This window comes from Neodiprion fabricii, chromosome 4 (genome assembly GCF_021155785.1).
Source record: "Neodiprion fabricii isolate iyNeoFabr1 chromosome 4, iyNeoFabr1.1, whole genome shotgun sequence".
NCBI classification, from domain to species: Eukaryota; Metazoa; Arthropoda; class Insecta; order Hymenoptera; family Diprionidae; genus Neodiprion; species Neodiprion fabricii.
The window spans coordinates 16070160-16091263 of NC_060242.1; the positions used below are offsets into that span (position 1 = coordinate 16070160).

Consider the following 21104-nt stretch of genomic DNA (forward strand, 5'->3'; position numbering starts at 1 on the left):
CACGTTTTCACGATGCATTATATGACGTAGAAATACTGGAACAACTCAGCGTTGTTGCTATTGACATTGCCAGTTTCTTTACAACATGCAAACGATTTATTGAAAGATTAAATAATTGCATACATAACATAAAAGTTGCGATGGCATTGCCTTATTTGGAGCCGTTAAAAAATGTTATATCGGCAGGAATGCTCAAAAAAATGGCCAGCGCTGGAATTACGTACGACGGACTGAAAGAAGTTCAAAAAACTAGTGGAAAAAATGGAGTCGTTAATTTATTATCAGAACGAATAATCAATAAGAAGTCTCTAGTCACCGATAGTAAAAGAATATTACTGGCTCTTACTGATTTTCTTGCAAAGAACGTTAGTTAGCGTAAATTGATTTACGCGAACGAGTGAAAGCTGTAATATGCTTGTGATAGTTTGTTACATTTGTAAGACGAAAGATCTATGCCGTTATAAAGATTTTCTTCAGTTTTGGATTTGTTATTCGCTGCATAATTTACTTTTCTACTGATGAATAAGAATTCTCGACCTCGTATATAATCTATTATAGAATCTTGGTGATCGGTCAATTGAGTAAACGTATTTTTATCTAACGTTTCGACCCGGATATGGGCCCTCCTCAGAACGAATTATTTATTTAACTGTCAAGAACAACAAAAAATTTTTTTATAAATAATAATACTAGAAGTAATCAGACATTAAATATTGTAGATGTAATACTCTTAGGGCTATTATATATTATTGGTTAGTAAGAACATTTTGATTAATTGAAAAAAGAATGGCTTTAAGTGTTATTTACCTTTTTTTATAAGTAAGTGGACTAAGATGTAGTCGAATTCACAATTTACAATTAGTGGAGACAATGTTCTTTGAGTGACGGTAGTCAATGTCAATCTTCTAGTTATTTTACATGTTAGGAGTTAATAGTTGGAAGTCATTAATTAAAAAGATTAAAAAACTATGTTTCTTCACAGTCAGTATGTCATTGTGTTAAAAGGTTTTTAAAGAAGGTCTTTTTAGCGGTAAAATTAATTTGCAAGTGTCCGAGAAGTGGAGGTAGGCTCTTTATGACTATGTTCCACACGTCTAACCAAAAATTATTGTTGGTTGAACCGATTGGGTCAACAGGTGAATAACGACTGATGGGAGAAACAAATATGATCCAGAGTGAAGGTGAACCTAATATAAACAATTATACAGAAAAACAATAAATATTTTGTGAAAAAAAAATTATGTAGAAAGAACTGTGTTATGGGGACAAAAAATTTTTTTGTATCTAGTTAAGGTTAAACAATATTTGTTGTATGGGCGGAGATTAGAGGTTTGTAAATATTACTTAAATGTTCAACATCGTGTCTAAGATTAACGGAATTGGTGTGACCTACAATGTTGCACATTTCAAGTAATAGTCTTTTATAATAATTGTGTTCTTCCCAAAGATGTTTGTATTGTCGTAATTAAAAGTATGTTGTTTATCGATACTATGTTTTGTTAGAGCCGTGTGACGTTCTTCAATCTCATGTACATTGCGTTGGTGTTTCCTGATTCTGGTGTTAAGGTGGCGGCCAGTTTGACCTATATAAACTTGGTTGCAATCATTGCAAGGTATTTTATACACAACATTGGATCGTTTGCCCATGGGGCAAAAAAACCTGGTCACAAAGATATCTGAATTTTAATTCTCACCATCCAATGTCCTACAAAATAGGCACCATCATTAACCTAGTAGACCGAGCCATCAAACTTTCTAGTACAGAGTTCCAGGAAAAAAACCTGTCGCTCATATACAATATACTAAGATGGAATGATTACCCTCATGGCCTATTACACCAACATATTAATAAGAGACGCACCTACATCAACAACTTACCTGACAATAATATTGACTCTGCTCCCGCAGACGATAACAATAGACCTGCTACTACATATATCCCCATCCCACATGTATCTGGTCTCTTTGAGTCTCTGAACCGCCTATTCGCCAAACATAATGTCAAGTTTGTTGGAAAAAATTCAAAAGATTTACAACTAGTTTTTGATACGGGAAAAGATAAGATCCCCATGGGCAAACGATCTAATGTTGTGTATAAAATACCTTGCAATGATTGCAACCAAGTTTATATAGGTCAAACTGGCCGCCACCTTAACACCAGAATCAGGGAACACCAACGCAATGTACATGAGATTGAAGAACGTCACACGGCTCTAACAAAACATAGTATCGATAAACAACATACTTTTAATTACGACAATACAAACATCCTTTGTGAAGAACACAATTATTATAAAAGACTATTACTTGAAATGTGCAACATTCTAGGTCACACCAATTCCGTTAATCTTAGACAAGATGTTGAACATTTAAGTAATATTTACAAACCTCTAATCTCCGCCCATACAACAAATATTGTTTAACCTTAACTAGATACAAAAAAATTTTTTGTCCCCATAACACAGTTCTTTCTACATCATTTTTTTTCACAAAATATTTATTGTTTTTCTGTATAATTGTTTATATTAGGTTCACCTTCACTCTGGATCATATTTGTTTCTCCCATCAGTCGTTATTCACCTGTTGACCCAATCGGTTCCACCAACAATAATTTTTGGTTAGACGTGTGGAACATAGTCATAAAGAGCCTACCTCCACTTCTCGGACACTTGCAAATTAATTTTACCGCTAAAAAGACCTTCTTTAAAAACCTTTTAACACAATGACATACTGACTGTGAAGAAACATAGTTTTTTAATCTTTTTAATTAATGACTTCCAACTATTAACTCCTACATGTAAAATAACTAGAAGATTGACATTGACTTCCGTCACTCAAAGAACATTGTCTCCACTAATTGTAAATTGTGAATTCGACTACATCTTAGTCCACTTACTTATAAAAAAAGGTAAATAACACTTAAAGCCATTCTTTTTTCAATTAATCAAAATGTTCTTACTAACCAATAATATATAATAGCCCTAAGAGTATTACATCTACAATATTTAATGTCTGATTACTTCTAGTATTATTATTTATAAAAAAATTTTTTGTTGTTCTTGACAGTTAAATAAATAATTCGTTCTGAGGAGGGCCCATATCCGGGTCGAAACGTTAGATAAAAATACGTTTACTCAATTGACCGATCACCAAGATTCTATAATAGATTACTTTTCTACTCTACGTTGAGTATAAATCTGCGTAACAAAACATGATGTCAAATAAAAATGACTGAGAATAAAAGCATGTGATTAATTATTTCTCTTAGTGAAAAATTGTCCGTTTTTATTTATATTGTCACCGAATCTAATTGGTGAACATATATAGTAGGGTACATATAAATACATTGGGGATAGCAGTGGGCAAAGTCTCAGAATGGATGTAGTAGTGTACATGTATACACACCGCGCGCAGTCGCAGAGTTGATGTGACAGTGCATACATATATATATATATACAACCGACAGAGTCTCACTGCAACGTTGCCGCGACGCTCCCCTCTCGACCGTCGTGCGAGAAATTTCGTGAGAAATGTTGAACTTTGTGTGCGTTTATCAAAAAGTCCTATGAGTGAAAAAGTTTGAATCCAAGACAAAAAAAATTCTAATTTTTTGCTCTGTCAAATGTTAGTTTTTCATCAGATTAGCGCGGCTCAGTTAGTTGTGACAACAAAAAACGTGTGCGTTTTATTGGCCTGGTATGGGGAAGACGTGTCACCGGTACTGACTTTAACCGTGATTTTCTCGTTAATCTATGAGACAATCGTGTTGAAAATTTGTAGAGATATTGACCACTACTCGAATTAAAAGTAGGAGAAATTTTAGCTCGCTTACGCGGGATCATTGCGTTTCGTCAAAAACGACACGTGACCTTATTGTACGTAGGAATTACACATACTCCGTGGTATATTCATTTAGAGGTTGAACGATGCGGAAAGAAGAGGAGAGATTGAATTGAACGATTCTTACAGGTTATTATACATTGTACTTTGGATATTATCTTCAAAGCCATTACACCCCGGCACTTAATACCATATATTTTCTACACGCACGCTATCTCAGACTTCTTTTATGATAACATGTTTTATTTTATTTTTTTCCCTATCCTCCGTCATTTTTTCATTCGTTCTAAAGGACTATTTAAGGAGCTACGACTAATCCGCCGAGGTCGAGGCGTTATTTGGTTCTCGCGTAATCAAGTTTCAAAATAAATATGGGTCATTCCATGTCAAATCGACCAATGGTTGTACTCGACCCCTTTTGTTTTGGATGAAATTTGATCAGAAGATTTCATTCATCATACGAAGAAGTTCTGCCAAAGGAAATAAATTAAAAATTTTTTATTCAAAAGTTACGCAACTTTTAAAATTTCACTATTTTTCCTGTTTTTTAAACTTATGCTTCAATGATCTCGAAAACTATTACAATTACTGCAATGATCTGAGCTAGATTTTCAAGGGGATACTCGAAGCTACCAAAAAAAAAGGATATATAAGGATATATAAACAACAAACTGCGTGAATTGTAGAAGTACGGCCATCACAGAGATAATAGAGACCTCTGGAAAGTTTCACAGTAAATATCTAGTAGAAAAATTTTCGTAGCAAACATGAGATGGCAGAGTATGTCACTTCTTAACTGATACAAATGTACATTTAATTACCAAATGAATTTAAACGACATATTAATTATTTTTTCATATACTCTATGGCCTTAAAATAAATTTTTGTGCCTTAAAATTGCGAATTACAAGTGAATTCATCATTGTTTCATTCAGTCAGTGCCAAAGAAAAAAAAAATTTTTTCTTCAAAATTTAAAAATTTATATCTTTTGAAAAAAAACCCCATCTCAAAAATTTCAGGATCTTTTGAGATCAGTTAGAGGTACTCCAGAAAAAAATTGGAGTAAAAATTGAATGGCGGTCATCGATTTTTACAATGTTGTAAATTCCAAAATTCTGCAAAAAAACGATTTTATGAAAAATTTTTTCAAAAAAATTTTTTTGTTTGTTAGCTTCGAGTATCCCCTTGCAAATCTAGCTCAGATCATTGGAGTAATTATAATAGTTTTCGAGATCTTTGAAGCATAAGTTTAAAAAACAGGAAAAATAGTGGAATTTTAAAAGTTGCGTAACTTTTGAATAAAAGATTTTCAATTTTTTTCCTTTTTGCAGAACTTCTTTGTATGATGAATGAAAACTTCTGACCAAATTTCATCCAAAACAAAAGGGGTCGAGTACAACCATTGGTCGATTTGACATGGAATGACCCATATATATTTTTTTTAGTTTCAATTTGGTACAAGAATACGCCTGTTAAAATTTGAGGGCTTAACGAAATACGGTTGTTGCTTCATTCCGATTCGTATGACTAGATAAAGCTAACAGAAGATTCACAGACACACTTTTGTAGAGAATTGAACGATCTTCGAAAAAAGTCTGTTATCATATCATGACAAATCTACTCTTTCGAAAGTTGGTCAAGGTCCTTAAGTAACTTTTGACTTTCATTAAACTATAGGGCGATTATGGTCCGTAACTACATATCCGTACATCACACCACATTTATTTGACAGGTCTGCTCACGGAGCATAAAACGCTTTATATTGTATGCGTACATATAACGCAGGACACGGCGTGAAGCGATCAAACTAAAAGAAAAAAAAACCCCCGCAACTACACGTGTATAGTTAGTATTAGGACTTGTAGTTTGTTACAAAAACAAACCTATAGGACAATACTTTTGTGCCGTTCTCGTTGTTGTTGTTGTTTACAAAACGAATTCTATATTATAAACGTATGCAGAGAAGCGGCGAGATCGGCTGGCGAAGAAGGGTGGAGGTGAAAAGAAGAAAAGAAAAAACATATACACAGGCATATAGAGATTGTACGTGCATGCGCGCGCACACACACACACACACACACACACGTTGTATGTGTCGAAGCGAAAGCGGCGGAGGCGGCAATTGACGCACGTGTCGTCGTTAGACGGGGCCAACTGGTGTTTGTACAGTTTGTTACCGTTTGCTTAGTCTGTGTCTGGATAAATCTGGAACACCACGGCACCAGAGCCTCAAGGCCTTCTTTCCTTCCCTATAATAGATACATACACCGTAGGTACGCTCTCGAAGCCAGACCGGCAGGCCTCACCGCCACCCCGTTTTTCTTTCTTTACTTTCTCTCGATCTTGCACGTATACCTCCACCCCTTGAATTGATCAGGCTGGGAAGTTTGTAACGTTATTGTAATCATGCGTGATTAGAAAAAAAAAAAAACTCGTCATGTTGCAATTTTAGGAAACTGTTGACAAAAGTGTGATCAAACTCAGATTTTGTAACTTTGTAACTTTTCCAGTTATTTCAAAGGGTGCATAATAGTAATTTTTCTTTCGACATTTCGATACGGTAACGTTACTAACTTCAGCTTCGTTTGAATTTTAAATTTTCTCAACGCGACTACCGGATACATACGTTAATCCGTACAGCATGTGATTTACATACATCGCCAGAAAGATGACAATTTCGGAAATCTAGTTAATCAATATTACAGAAAAATCCAGAAGCATATTTGCAATGTGGTTGAAGTTAGTAACGTTATTGTAACAACGATAGATATTCAGGAAAAATCGTTACTCCGTATCATCGGAATTGTCTGAACTTTGGTAAACCATACCGAACCAAATATACCCAATTGTTAAAAAGCCAACTCTTCGAAAGTCATTCTAAAATTGCAAAATAATGAATTTCTTACTGAGATTTCGTAACGTTAACGTTGCTTACTTATCAACCTCTTTATTTACTGTTAAAATATCGCTTTCCTTTCACGTATACGACGATAGTACATATATAGGTATATTTCGTCGTACGAAATGCGGGTAAAAACAAGGAAAGAATGTGAGCAAAAACAAGAAGAAAACCAACAGATGAAAAATAAGGGAAAGAAAATTCTTTTTTTTTTCACACAAATGTTACGCACGTCAAAACGGCAGATATTTTCGCGACGCGATAGACGATTTGGGGGTGGTGGTGGTGGTTGCATAACGCGGCAGACAACCTCCCCCCCCCCCTGCCCCTTTCGTTCGTTCATTCGGTTGGGCGGCGAATGGGCGCGTGAGCAGAGTCAACAGGTGGCGAACGTGTTATAACATAGCCAAACATTGACCGTGTCGATATATGCCTACGTATGACGGAGTGGCGGTGAAACGATGGACTCTAAAAAATGAAGAAGGAAAAAAAGAAAGGGAAAAATAGAGAACTAACGTTTGGAAATGAGGAAGGCCACAAACAATGCACACAAATAACAAAAATATGAGACCTGTGCGATGTGGTAAATTCTTCAATTTCAAGTCCTAGTCTTTTTTTTTTTTTATTTATACCAGTATTTAGGTGATCAGTCTCAAGATCGTGATTTTTCACTGTTTATATAGTTGAACGTAAAGAAAAAAAAATCACACAGAAATTTGAAACAAAATTTTTCTTTCTCTTCGTGTACGTGATTTCATGCTTTTTTTTCTCTATAGACTTTTCCCCTTTTACCGCAACAAGAACTGAACTGCACGAACACTATTAACCGAAACGTGTTCATAAGAAAAATTTTCAACGTTTCAATATCGTTGAAAAGATTCAAACAAAGTGTGTGTAGGAATGAATACTTTGAACTTCCACGTAAATCAAGATTATACTGAACAATATCATCGAGCTTTCAAATTTCGAACAATTTTAGAACGACTTCCAAGGAGTTTACTTCAAAATATGAACATGTACTCTTTGTTATTATTTAATAGCTGAATCTAAGAAAATCCTAAGGGTCCATGTAAGAATTTTTTTCTGAACACGCATCGTTAAAGTAACGTTATTAATTTGAACCGCGTAAAATTTCCCAGTCTGTCATGTCATTATTTCCATGGCTTGTTGTTTCGGCGTCTATCGTTGCAAATACCACTACGTACTACAACCTGATACGATATGCAGAAACTCACACGATGGCGCAATTAGCTTCAACTTTCTACAATACACCGTATGCACACAGTGATATTAAAAGAAAATAAACGAGAAATTTCCGTGTTTTGTGTGTATGTGTGCGTGTGTGAAAGTAGTTCCAGTTTGCTCTCAAATTAAACTTTAGAAAGACGAAAAAAAAAATCAAAAATTAAAAAAAAGAAAAAGAAATAAGAAAATCATCGCGGCTGTAATAAAAATAAGAATACGATAAAAATGAAAAGATGCGCGTGTGTGACGTACAACGTTGGAGAACGATGCGGTCACGCATGAATGCACGCATGCGAGGCGACGCGACGCGAGTGAAAGCTCGCGCGTTCCACGGCATTCCGGGACACGGTAAAATAAAAAAAAAAAAAAAAAGTCGAAGACGAATAAGAAGAAGAGAGGCGGAAGTTGCGCCTCGGTGCGCTTCGGCCCCCTTCCACAGGCGTTCTCCCTCTGGACTTTCATAATTCTACCGCTACTCTAGAATATCTCTGTATCAGGGCTATGCCTAGGAGATATCCAGGCCAGAGTGGCAGCGGCTCTCATTTTTCTTAAATCTCACTACGCGCAGTCGATCCCTGGGCTTACTTTGAGGAATCGGAAAAATTGTTTACAGACAAGAAACGGAGACTTGTATACGTCGAACCTACCACAAGGGCCATGTCGCGTGACTTAGCAGCCTGGACGTGAAGTAACCGAGACGTGAGCTCGATCAGTTTTCTCCTCAATTGTTTGACAGAGACGCCTAGCGTCTGCATGCAGCGTCGCCGCAGCTTCATTTGAACTTCGCCGCCAGGTTGCCGTCCGAATTTATGGAAGAAAAATAGCCTAGGTACAACCGACTGTCAACCGGCTATCGTGGCGAGCGTCCTGCTGCACCGTCTCCTCTCTTCCCTCTTCTATTCTCGCCACCACGAGTAGTATCTACTATCCGCCGCAGATACTCCAGCTGTCAAACAAACGTCGTGACGCTTCTCTGACGCTTCTCGACGTATGTCTTATTCCCCTTCATCCGCACCCAACGAATAAATTTATAACCACCGCGTCGTTTCCCGAACAGAACTAGTATATTAACGTCGATGATCAACCGACCGTAATCACTTTGTAATTCTTTCGATCTGATTTTTCTTTTAAAAAATTACCAATCATCAACACTAACGATCCCACTCGCGTGCGTACGTTTTCCTCTTTATCTCTTCTAGTTGAGTGAGTCAGTGAACGAGTTTTTTACTTTCTTTCTCACCCCGAAACATCAAAACGAGAATATAAAAACCGAACTGCAAACCAATATCCCGTATATAATCAACTCGTTTTCCTTAAACACGACAGTTTCCTCCAATCACCCGAAAAAGGGGTAACATTTTTTTTTTTAAATCACAACACTCGTCGACCATTCGTCCAGTACAAACTGCACGTTTGTACAACGGTACATATTATTTCCCGATATTTTATTTTATCGCATTAAAATACATACACGTAGATACGTGTAATAACTTCCCCTCTCTTTGATCCGATCGCGCGCCGCCTCCGTAGGTCTAAAACTCGTCGAGTCCAGCGGCTGACTGAACGCGTCTCCTCGATCGCCGGCCGGAGACAGCAGCAGCACTATCGCCCCCCACCCCCCGCCCGCCGCCCCGCCCCCCTCGCCGTCAAACATACACCCCCCGACGTATTCGTCGCCCCTCGGGACCCCCTCCACGGGCTCGCCGACGGCCGGAGGGTTACGACGTCGCTCGCTTCGTCGTCGTATTCCCCGAGACACGCAGACGCGACGGCGAAGAACACCGAGGAGCCATCATCGACGCAGACGCGTTGCGCCGGGCGTTTGCATACGTGTGGTGCGTGCATGGGTATGCACGTCTGTGTGCGCCTGTAACGAATAAAGAGAGATTGAGAGAGTGAAAGAGAGAGAGAGAGAGAGAGAGGGTAACACGGACGTTTCGTGGACGCGAGGACGGCTGGTGGGTATAACCGAGGGTACAAACTCGCAGGAGCGTACATACGACCGAACGTCGGGATCGAGACGAGACGGGAAAAATTGCCTACCTCGGATAATATTGAGACTGGTAGACGCCGTACTATTTTTTCCAGTTTGTTGTTTCTCGGTGTGTGATTGTTTTTTAACCGTATCTTGTAGATTGTCTGCTTGCCTGTCTGTACCTCCATCCGTAATACGGACGAAAAGCATTACGGGGAATTTTGACGCGCTCTTGCTCGAGACGGTCGATCCTTCAGAGTGAAAAGCCTTTCCCTATCCCCTTTATCTTACGCTGTGATTGTCTTTCCTTCGTTGTCCACGAAAATTATCGCGAACCGAAGAACTGAGCTACTTATACTGAGAGATGATGAGAGATGAATAACATGAGAGAAAGAAATAGGTCAGGTCAAGATGTTGGTCGGGAAATAACGACGACAATCGTTCGTCGATCCGACCCTTTTAGTCATCGTTCTGCGGTACCCTTTATAATATTGGCGTAATCAATCACCGACGGAACAGGAAGAAAGCGAGAGGAAAAAAAACGCGGGGTTAGGGGAATGCGCGCGGTAGTTGATCGCGAGTGATACGCAATGCAGACGAGGGAAGACCGAGTTTCTTATGACCATGACAGTTGACTCAACATAATAATTATCAACGAGGTGCAAATAAATTACTTAAATAAGAAACAAATGCATATATACAGATATATTAATCAACATACAATGTTAATATATTATATACATCACATCAATTTTCCAAGTACATTATACCTAGATTCTGTCTCTGGCATCAAATGAACTGCAAATTACCGTCGTAACATTCCGTACCGAATAAAAACTTATGGAAAACAAACGAAGAGAAAAAAGCGCGATCAGTTGCATAAAAAACAAAATTTAATCCATTATAGGTATTATACGTGGTATGTACATAATATTATAAATTTCTCGACTAAATAAAAAACTTATTATATTATTACTATCATTATTATTACATTATACATCACGTTGACAAGTTATTATTATTATTATTATTATTACTATCCGTGTGACATGAGAATCATCCTGTAGCGTGAAATAAGTATATTATATACACACATGCGCACACATGTATAAATGCAGACAAATATACGTACAAGATAGCTACATATATGTATACATGCATGCCTATAGTACATGTATATACATATATACATGTAGAGCACACAGGGAAAGAAATCACACGTGAATGGCGGTCGCCGCTCTACTTACGGCGCTAGCTCTAAGGCAGACGGCCCCCCCAACCCCCCGTAACACCACACGGGTGAGCGTCCCGCCGCCGTGAACCGCCGCCAAACCGTAGTGCACAGACGGTCCAACACGTTCTCAGTTTCGTGGGACACGTGCACCAACACAAAGGCGTAGCCCCGGGGCACACACGTACGTAAGACCCGTCGCAACACCACGCCGTCACGCCACCGCGTCATCGCCCCCCCCTCACCCCCGCCCCTCCGCCACACCACCTCCCGCCCCACTTCTCATGACGAGCCTGTGTGTGTGTGTGGGTGTGTGTGTGTGTGTGCGCCTATGTGTGTACGCCGTCTAGACAGGAGGTTGCCGGGGCTGGAGTATGGAGGGGGCGTTAGATCCGTTGTCGGGCGGTGGGCGGGGGCAGAGAGAAGGAGTGAGAGAGGGAGAAAGACGCGCACCGCTGAGGCGCGGAAGAGAGAGAGGGTGAGCGGGGGGGGGGGGGGGGGGGAGCAGAGCTTGATAACCGGGCTATCATATCTCAGGGCCGAGAGCGAGCGCCGGCCCCGCGTCTCGTCATCGTCGTCATCATCGTCGACGATGTTCCCCGCCGCGGTGGAAAACCAGCCTGCGCGCGGCGGCTAGCTGGAATCTTTGAGAATACCGAGCCGACAGAGACGCTGGAAGAACGTGATAAGGCGCGATTCGTTGTCCATAGGTACTTGATGATAAAATTTTTTCTTTTACTCTCTCTACTCCTCCGTAAGGTTCCTTCGTACCATTTTTTTTTTTTTGTTTGCATTCACATACATGTGTGTACACGTTGTTGAAAATTTATGTTGTAAATTTACTACAAATGTACAGGGAGCATTGTTTAGGTATTAGGTATTACGAATTTATTATACGTATGGTGAGTAATTTCAAAACCAGAATTGTGAAATTTACCATACTATTTAGTAAAATTAGTGCGATGAATGTTGTAAACTTGAATGTCATTATTCGATTGGTAATTGGCAAATTCAATACTCAAATTTTTAATTGCTGTTTTATCATATTTACTTTACAACTTTAGTAACGTTATGGTAAATGTATGCTGAGCTGTAAAATGACAAAATGTAGATGAAAAACGGGTTGTGATTGATGTAATTACGGTGTAATTGTTTGAAATTGAAAATTTGATTGTTAATTTCAAAATTTACATGCTAATTCTTTGAGCTGTACTGAAATCTGATACCTACTGTCAAGGATATTGTATAAAATTTGTATCCTGCACAACTTCAGTAGATTCACAAGAAAAGTCCAGAATTTCAGTAGTATGTATAAATTCAGTAGCATGTTCAGTAAATTCCAAATACCGTACACCTGTATAGTGAATTTACAAATATAATACGTTTACTACATAATTTAGTAAATTAAAAATACGCTTTTGCGTTTTTCCAACCAAGTCAAGAATAATTAAGGAATTCGATTGGAAACTTAATAAGAATGCTTAGCAATCTTCTTTGAAACGCCAAATTTTTTGTTGCCATACTTTTGTGTATTACAAACGTGTGGTAAATTTACGGAAAATTTTCAACAGTGTAGTTACCGTAACACCATATCAAACTCTCTTCCGGTTTTCTTCTGTTCTGCAACTGCTGTTCTTTACGATTATTCATTATTTACAATTATACGCGTACGTGCGTACAGCGCATTACACGTACAGTCTGCAGAAAGATAGTACGGATAGACGGTATCGCGATACGCGCAACGTGCGGCGAAATTTCAATATAACATGTATAATAATATCATACATACTGCAGTCATCGATAACGTGCAGCTGCTAGAAGGGGGACCGCGCTTCATTCTTCGCCCTGCATCGATTTGGCTAATGCACGGATCACAGAACGCGCGTAGAGTCGCCACGACACGTGTTACATTTGCGTACCTGCATCCCGAATTACCGCCTATTCGCGCGTATCCATCAGCACATCGTTGCGTGTAATAGTTATAATTCGTAATCGCGTTTACACGCGTTACGTACTCCTCAAATGTATCGGTAAATTATGCATATGCGAAACAGGCTCGTGTTTCGTACAGCTTGCACACGTATAATACCTACCGTAGGTAAGTAAGTAAGTGAGTAAGTAAATAAGTAAGCATGCACGCATTACGTGCCCATATTTATCGCGACTGGAGAGTACGAGCGTGGCGTACGTGCGACTCGCGGTTGAGCGGAAAAAAGAGACCAAGAAAGCCATGGAGAGATAGAAACAGGAACGGGCATCGCCGGCGGCCGGCGGCCTTCAATAAGCCGTCTTTGTACCTACGCTGCTGCTGCTGCTGCTGCTTTGCACTGCCCTTCAGGGACTGACTGACTGACTTTGTAAGCACTTGCCGGTCCCGTTTAAGCGGTCAGTGACGCGAAGATTACGAGGAGATCCGGCCACCGTGCTACGTTACAGGTACAAGTTTGAAGTACCTCGTACCGCTTGTGTCTCTTCTTCACGTGCAGAGGAAAATGCAGGAGATTGGCGCGCGATTTAAAATCTCTCTCGAATGTGTATATATAGTGGGTATAATGTATAAAATCAACGGAGTAGAACGAGATGTAAGAAATATGATAAGAGAGTTTCTTTCTTTATTCGCCTCGGCTCGCGGTTTAATTGCGACTCTTTGTGTCAGAGAGACAACGTGTTGTACAGTGTTTTGTACGATTTGATCGAAGGAAGTACCTCGCGAACATCGCGGTGGAGAAATTGAGAATTTATTACAAGTCACGCGCATACGAACGAACGCAGCGATGAGCAACGCGAAGTGAGCAACGCGCGTGAATATAAAGTATAACGAAATTCACGTCGTGCGGCCGATAATCGACCGGCCTCGATAAGAAAAGTTACGAAAAAGAGGATAAGAAAAATCAAATCAAAGAAAAAAGAAAAGAGAAGAACAACAATACTATGGGTATGATAATTTATTGTCGCATTATACGAGCGGATTGATTTGCAACGACGACAATCGTTGAACTTTCGAGCACAAGCGATCGCTTAACCTTGGTTTTATCGAATCACGTGACATTCTAGATGATTCCGTTCTTTTTAATTTTAGTTTAATTTCTTTTTTTCATCACAGTAAATATTATTTTTTAAGAAATGATAAAATCAAAAATCGGATACATTTTTTATACGCACGATACAAGGTACAATTTACGGATATCATATTTTCATCTGAATTTCGGGGCATCGGATGTCCGTCTGATGACAGTGCGAATGATATTGCACGTGCAGAATGATAATCGTACAGCATCGGAAATACCGGCTAATATCTGACCTTAACCTTGGCCCGATCCAACCTAAACTTTCTCTACAAGGTATATTGCAATATAGGATGTACAGCAGGGTAAGGGAGCTTGCAGGAAGGAGGAAGAAGGAGACACGAACGATCCTTCCGCTCGACTTGAGCCAATCGGCGGATACAAGTTGGGTATGTAGACGCGGTTGAATATACGTATACCTATATAACAAACAGTTATACCATCCTGCGACGAAACCGGGACATTAATTACACGTGGCGTTTGTCAGAGGCAAAACTTATGATCGTCGTCGTGTGTCAATGACCACCGTGACCCTGTTTATTACATCTACGTACACATTGAACGTATAATTCATTATATGGCATATGATTATACAAACGGCTCCAAATCGAAGGCTACATGAATGCGCTGTATAAAAAGTAAGTCGAAATAAATTTCTTTGCGACTTTTTTTTTCCGTAACCCGCAGGCGGATATATGATACCTACTCACAAAACAAAACGAAAATACAAACTCAGCGAAAAATTAATTTATGTCATAAAATTACTCTACACAGGCTTAGTAGGAATAATGATAATATCAATAAGAATAAGCATTCCGTTTCGTTCACTCGGTATAACTCGGAATGCAAATAATAAATTTGTTATGACTGTCGCTGTCTCGTCGTCTCGTCGTGGTCGGTCGTTTCCGTGTCAATTTCCTGTGTCGATTGTTTCCGAAACTTTGTGATACTTGCCGGTGGAACGGTGCAGGGACAGAGAGTGGGGGTGTCGAGTTACATAAAAAACAAAAATTCGAGCTTGTTGCAGATATGATTAGTACCGGTATTTGAAAAATTTTATGTCATGTCCTGCGGTTCACAAATCATTGGTATATTTAGTTATTTATTGCTTTCTTTTTTTTTTTTTGACGTTTCCGTTTTACAGCAAGGACCTTCACGGCCAGAATGAAGGAGAACGACGCGTGACACATTTGAGGATATTCGATGTTATTCATGGCTTACAATTAATTTTCCGTAAACTCTCTCTGCAGGCTCCGTCTCTGCACTGACAATATACCTGTTCATTTATATTGCGCAGTAAACGGTATAACAACAGCAACAGCGAAAACAACAATAATAATAATAAAAAGTTAGCAGGAAAATAGTCTTTTTTAATGTTCCTTTTGTGCCTGTAACCCCGCCCCTCCCCCCTTTTTCTGTAAGAAAAACCTTGTCCAACACGATTTTCAATTTTATTTCAGTTTATGTTATTCTATTCCTTGGTTTCATCTTCGTTTATACAATATAATTGACTACGCACGGAGGCAAATAATTCCTGCAATGTAGAGATTAAATTTTTTAACGTCTACTGTTCAGCGTTATTATGATAAGGTAGGTACGAGTATAATTGCGTGCTTCCAGTGGCGGCATGATTGTATAATTTAATCTCAACGACAATAATAACACAAGGAAGAATAAAAACAGGTGTAAACAGAAATTACGTTACAGTTTATACGGTGGACAAGGTTTAATTATAAAAGCTATACCTATAAAGTGTATACACCCGTGTATAATATACGATATAGATAAATGCAGAGAGAATGACAATTCGGAAAGCTGCGAATCAAATCTGCGCACCAAAGCCTCGATCGAACTCATATACATATATTATATACGTATACCTACTTACCTACCACCTACATTTAACGTATCGTCTGTATATGAACGGACCTGCAGTCTTTTGGCAATTTGACAAAAGAAATCACCGTCTCGTTCGCTGCCCGCAACTGCAGTGCGGTGTAGGTATAAAATACTCGAAACGGTGTATTATGCGATGATCATGAACGCGACACGCGGTGGTTTTTATTCGCGCAGAAGGGGGGGGGGGTTGAATGAATGTGAAAACAATGCATACGTAGAGCCCGCTGTTGTTGACTCAACGCGCGCGTTTCTTTCCGAATGAGTTAAACACGTGCATGATATACGTATGTATGTATGTATGTATGTATGTATATAGATAGCTATGTCATATACTGTATCGCAAGGTGGTCACCGCTGTGGAAAATTTTTTCTCCGCCTCCGCAAAACAACACTTGCAACACGTTACCGGTTCCTTTACAACTTGGATAGATTAGTCGCGTTAGGTTAGGTTAGGTTGTGAAAATTAGATATCAGGGTAGGTTTCGCAGGGGCTGAGATATATAACGGGCAAACCAAGTAGTTGCCAAGAATTAAACTTCCCATCAGACTGAAATGTCGGAAAATAAATGGATCAGGTCAGGGGACGATATTTGATGGTAACATTTCGATCCTGAAATGGGGGATAGAAAGGAGTGTAAAATGACGCTGGATTTTGTAGAATTTCTTTACCCGAAGTTTTATAGCGAGATGACGATTCGAAGAACGTATGAAAATTCCGTATATGTAACAGGATGCACTATACCTGCCTATAATAAATATTATACGTTTATGTTAACTGTGGACGTACTTCTAGGGTGTTTTGGGGTTGGCTAGGCAAGGATTTTGAGGTAAGTCATCCATGGTCGAAAAATCATCCTGACGGCTGTTGAGGGCTTTGAAGGATTTGGTACCGCGCGCTTCTTCGTAGTCTAATTAATCAGATGTGATCACTTTCGAACGGACGTTTTATTCAGCCGTAGACAACAGTACAAAGTTCTCGTGAGAAGTCAAGAAAACGATAAACTTGGCAATAAAAAAATAACAAAACAATTTCCAGTGCTTAGAAACAAAATTTGAAAAAGTTATGGAAAACAACCAGATGTTCCATGGAGTGCCTTCCTCAAAGTGATGGACACCTTAAACACCGGCTGTCAAGATCCGTTTCAAGACGTGAAAATCTACATATTCCGAACGACAAAAAATTGTTTTGTCATTTTTCTCATTGTTTATCGTTTTTTTAAAAGCTTATCGTTCTGCTGACTTCGCAGGAGAACTTTCTACCACTACCACTGTCTACAGCTGAATAAAACGTCGGGTCGAAAGTGATTATATCTGATTCATTACACTACGAACAAGCGCACGGTACCAGATCCTTCAAAGCCCTCCACAGCCATCGGAATGAGTTTCCGACCATGGATGTCTCGCCTCAAAATGCTTGCCTAGGCAGCCTCCAAAGACCCTAGAAGTATGCCCAGAGTTAACACAAGCACCCTGTATGCAGCATGGTAACTAGAATATTTTCAAATTCTTCTTGTTTAAAAACTATTAGACTTAGTCATATGCTCTCGTGGACTTTTTTTGTAGAGCTCACAGAGACCTTGAAAAATTCTTGAACCTAACTATACGCATCTGATCCCCTTCCGCTTTGGCTTACGAATATCGTTACATCTCCGAAACTATTGATCTAGTTGTAACGAAATATAGCTGAGAATCTGGCCAGACTTTGTAACTACCATAGAAAAGTAAGGAATCAAAATCGATTCGGTAGCTTTCGGGTATATTAAGCGAACATACGGACGAGACGTTGAGTTTTAGACAACTTGAGAAGAGAAAAAAAGAAAAGCTAAACAAATTTGCACCGTGTTAAAATCTTCGCTTTTTTTTCAACAATTTTTCTTATCAATGGGGCGACATTGACGACACTGGCTAAATTATACGCTCCGATTAACAATTGTATAATGCATGTTCTTCATCGCCAATATTTACAATTTTCATGGTTACAGGTGTTATATCATACCCTGGAAGATAAATTCTGTCTCTCTCTCTCTCTCTCTGATTCTCTCCCCAACTTTGCACCTCGGTGCGATGTGCAGCGGCTAAAGTACCGGAGAGCGCAAAGCAAGCAAAGTCGTGAGGACGGGGGTCGGTGGGTTACAGACAGACACCGGTCAGCCGACGGTCGTGTTTTCTCCTTTTTACGCTCCCCCCCCCCCCCCCCCGCCCCTTTCCCACCAACCGTATTTCTTTTCACCTCATGCCGCCGTACTCAGCCCCCCCCCCCCCCCCATTACACCTCGCGTCTTTCTTTCTCCTTCGCCTTCTTCTCCTTCTTCTCCTTCTTCACCTTCTTTTCGAAAAAGAGAGTACGTACAGTCCGCGAGAGTCGTGTGTCTCGTGTTGTGTTGCGTTGTGTTGCGTTGTGTGCGAATCGCGGGGTGACCGACCTCCTCTCCTCGCGTTGGTTGCTCTTGGTTGCGGAGGCGCGCCTTGCGGACTTTGCGTCGGTCGGTCCAATTTATGCGATCGCCTCCTACGCGTGTGTAGGTCTCTGCGGAGTGCATGCCTTGTATACGTACACGCGAAACTACACGCGAATATACATTCGCGGGTTATTGCGTACGTATAATACTCCTGTGTGCTGTTGTTGCCATGTTGCATCTCTTCTCCGGTACTCGTCGTCACCGCGCTGCATCCTCCGATGCAACCGTCAGGTGGCACCGACTACGACGTTCTGCAGGTGGATGATGGAAGGACGCCGAGTCGAGTTCGAGCAACAATTTACCGCCGATCGATCGACTAAGGGATTTATACACACAGAGGCGCACGTATCTACCTACAGTATATAAACACTATCGATCAATCTGTTGCATGGGTATATACGTACTACATGTATTTATATTAAATATTAAACATGATAATAACATTAAATAAAATATTAAATACCTCTATACATCAACCCACACGCACACATATATATATGTAGGTATTAAATTAGAATGTCGACGACATGTATACGAATACTACAGATTAATAGATAGTGTTTATATGATGCATGTAATATGCATAATAGCGTCTTTCATGACTGTCATTCCCGCTCGAAGGAAGAAACAACGATGAGCAAATTTAAAGAGATAAATGTAATGGCAGGTTACATGTGTTACAACGTCAAGGCCGGGTAAGAATTTTTCAACCGGAGACAAAAATTTATAAACAGCTTATTATTATACAGTGAAATTTGCATGCATGCGCAAGCGTGTGCGTGTGTGTGTGCGTGTTTACATCGCACGTGTATAATCGCGTTATAAGAAAGGAGATGAATATAAGATAATAATGAGAGAATTCAAATATAGGTATGAATGCGAGTGATAAACTTGGATTGAAAAAAAGATAGAATAAAATACCTCGTCGATCCTTTTTTCTTAATTTCGTATACATTTTTTGTAAACATAGATATACTGTATACAATATGTATATTATTAGCTGCCGATGATTATTGACAAGTTTCAAGGTGAATTCTTAACAACGAAATGGTTCGTCGTCTGCTATAGCTTAATGCGCATGCGCTAGAATTGAAAAGTCATTGTTTGTTAGGACGTTCAACCGTCATAAACTTAACCTCAAAAATTTTCATAGTTTACACGGACAGATTTCAAAATTTTTGAGCTTACACACATCGCAGCAAAATGTCTAAATTTATAACGGTTGGTCGTCCTGGCAAACGACTACTCGCCGATTTTAGCGCATGCGCATTAAACTATAGCAGACGACGTACCATTACGTCGGTATCACTGATATATACCGGGAGAATCTCTTGAAACTTGAAAATCAACCGCGCATGCGCCAAATAATTAAATCTCATTGGTTGGCGAAATCTTCCCGCAGCGATATTCTTGTCTGCGATGCAGGCGAGCCAACCTACGCAAAATGTGTACGTTTGAATTTTCAAAGAGAATAAGCATTATATTCCGACCGTTCTTTGAAGGATCGACTTTCCGACCCAATAAGAAATACTTCCCAAAACTTTCCGAATCACTGTTAATCTCAATTATTTGAGATTCTAACCTCAAAAATTCGTATCAACTACATCGCCGCCAGAAACAGTTCGACAGCTGAAACTCGGGATGGCCAGCCTGCACGAATATATGATAAACCTCGCGCATGCGCAGTTGCTTTTCAAGTTTCAAGAGATTGTCCCGGTATGTATCAGTGATGCCGACGTAATGGTACGTCGTCTGCTATAGTTTAATGCACATGCGCTACAAAGAAAGTATGATATTGTGCTGAAAATACAAATTCTCCCAGACAGTTGGATAACGTGACATATGATAACAATTCTATTAAGTACAGGTATATACCAAACAGGTAGGTTTAATTTCTCGAATTTCCACATCTACATATCTACCTCCTTAGCTTGGTCTTAACGTTTGTCAAATTTCATGCAGGTGTTATTATTGCACCACATTATAAGTGCGATCAACGATTTTCGACCGATCCACGATTACGGGCGTACAAGTTGGAACGAGAAACATCGTAGAAGAGAAAAGTGAATGTTTAGTAAATAAATAAATTTTTATATTCAAAATATCACGATACGGTATCGAGCTTCGTTGCGAAAGCTGCGAATCGAAATAACAACGATTCGGCGAGGAAATCGAAACAGCAGGCGGCGGGTCATGCACCTGAGGCTGCGTTGGCTCTCGTCGCCCGCAATTAAAAATTGTCTAATAAGCATAATCGGAGAGCCAGTCTAGTGACCTCAGACGCCGCAGGCAGGCAGGCAGGGCCGAAACGCGGTTTACGCGGTACATACGTGCATTCATACATACATATACGGCACGTCTGGCTGCCGTCTAGGAGACGCGCCGCCAATGTTGACTCATCGACATAACAAGTAGGAAAACACACGTGCACGCAGGGGAGACCCTCTATATTCTCTGTGACGCTGCCGGCGATGCTTGCTTGTACTCATT

At 39.8% G+C, this 21104-nt stretch overlaps 1 protein-coding gene and 2 long non-coding RNA genes across 6 annotated transcripts in view; 1 reads left to right on the forward strand and 2 right to left on the reverse strand.

Moving 5' to 3' along the window:
* Window positions 1-21104, reverse strand: part of LOC124181139 (low-density lipoprotein receptor class A domain-containing protein 4-like) — a 68146-nt gene that overhangs the window by 14558 nt on the left and 32484 nt on the right. The window contains exon 1 of one of the 4 annotated variants that reach the window (XM_046567413.1): window positions 8633-9569. The exons of the other annotated variants lie outside the window; for them this stretch is intronic. Coding sequence (XP_046423369.1) covers window positions 8633-8761 — 129 coding nt within the window. The 5' untranslated portion in view covers window positions 8762-9569. Of the gene's footprint in view, window positions 1-8632; window positions 9570-21104 lie in introns of those variants that run through there. 4 annotated transcript variants of the gene reach the window in all.
* LOC124181143 lies at window positions 11736-15473 on the forward strand. The gene is made up of 3 exons (XR_006870390.1): window positions 11736-11901; window positions 14549-14894; window positions 15401-15473. It is a non-coding gene; the product is annotated as an uncharacterized LOC124181143 (long non-coding RNA).
* On the reverse strand, window positions 15331-16262 carry LOC124181144. The gene is made up of 2 exons (XR_006870391.1): window positions 16145-16262; window positions 15331-15790 (listed from the first exon to the last, which is right to left on the reverse strand). It is a non-coding gene; the product is annotated as an uncharacterized LOC124181144 (long non-coding RNA).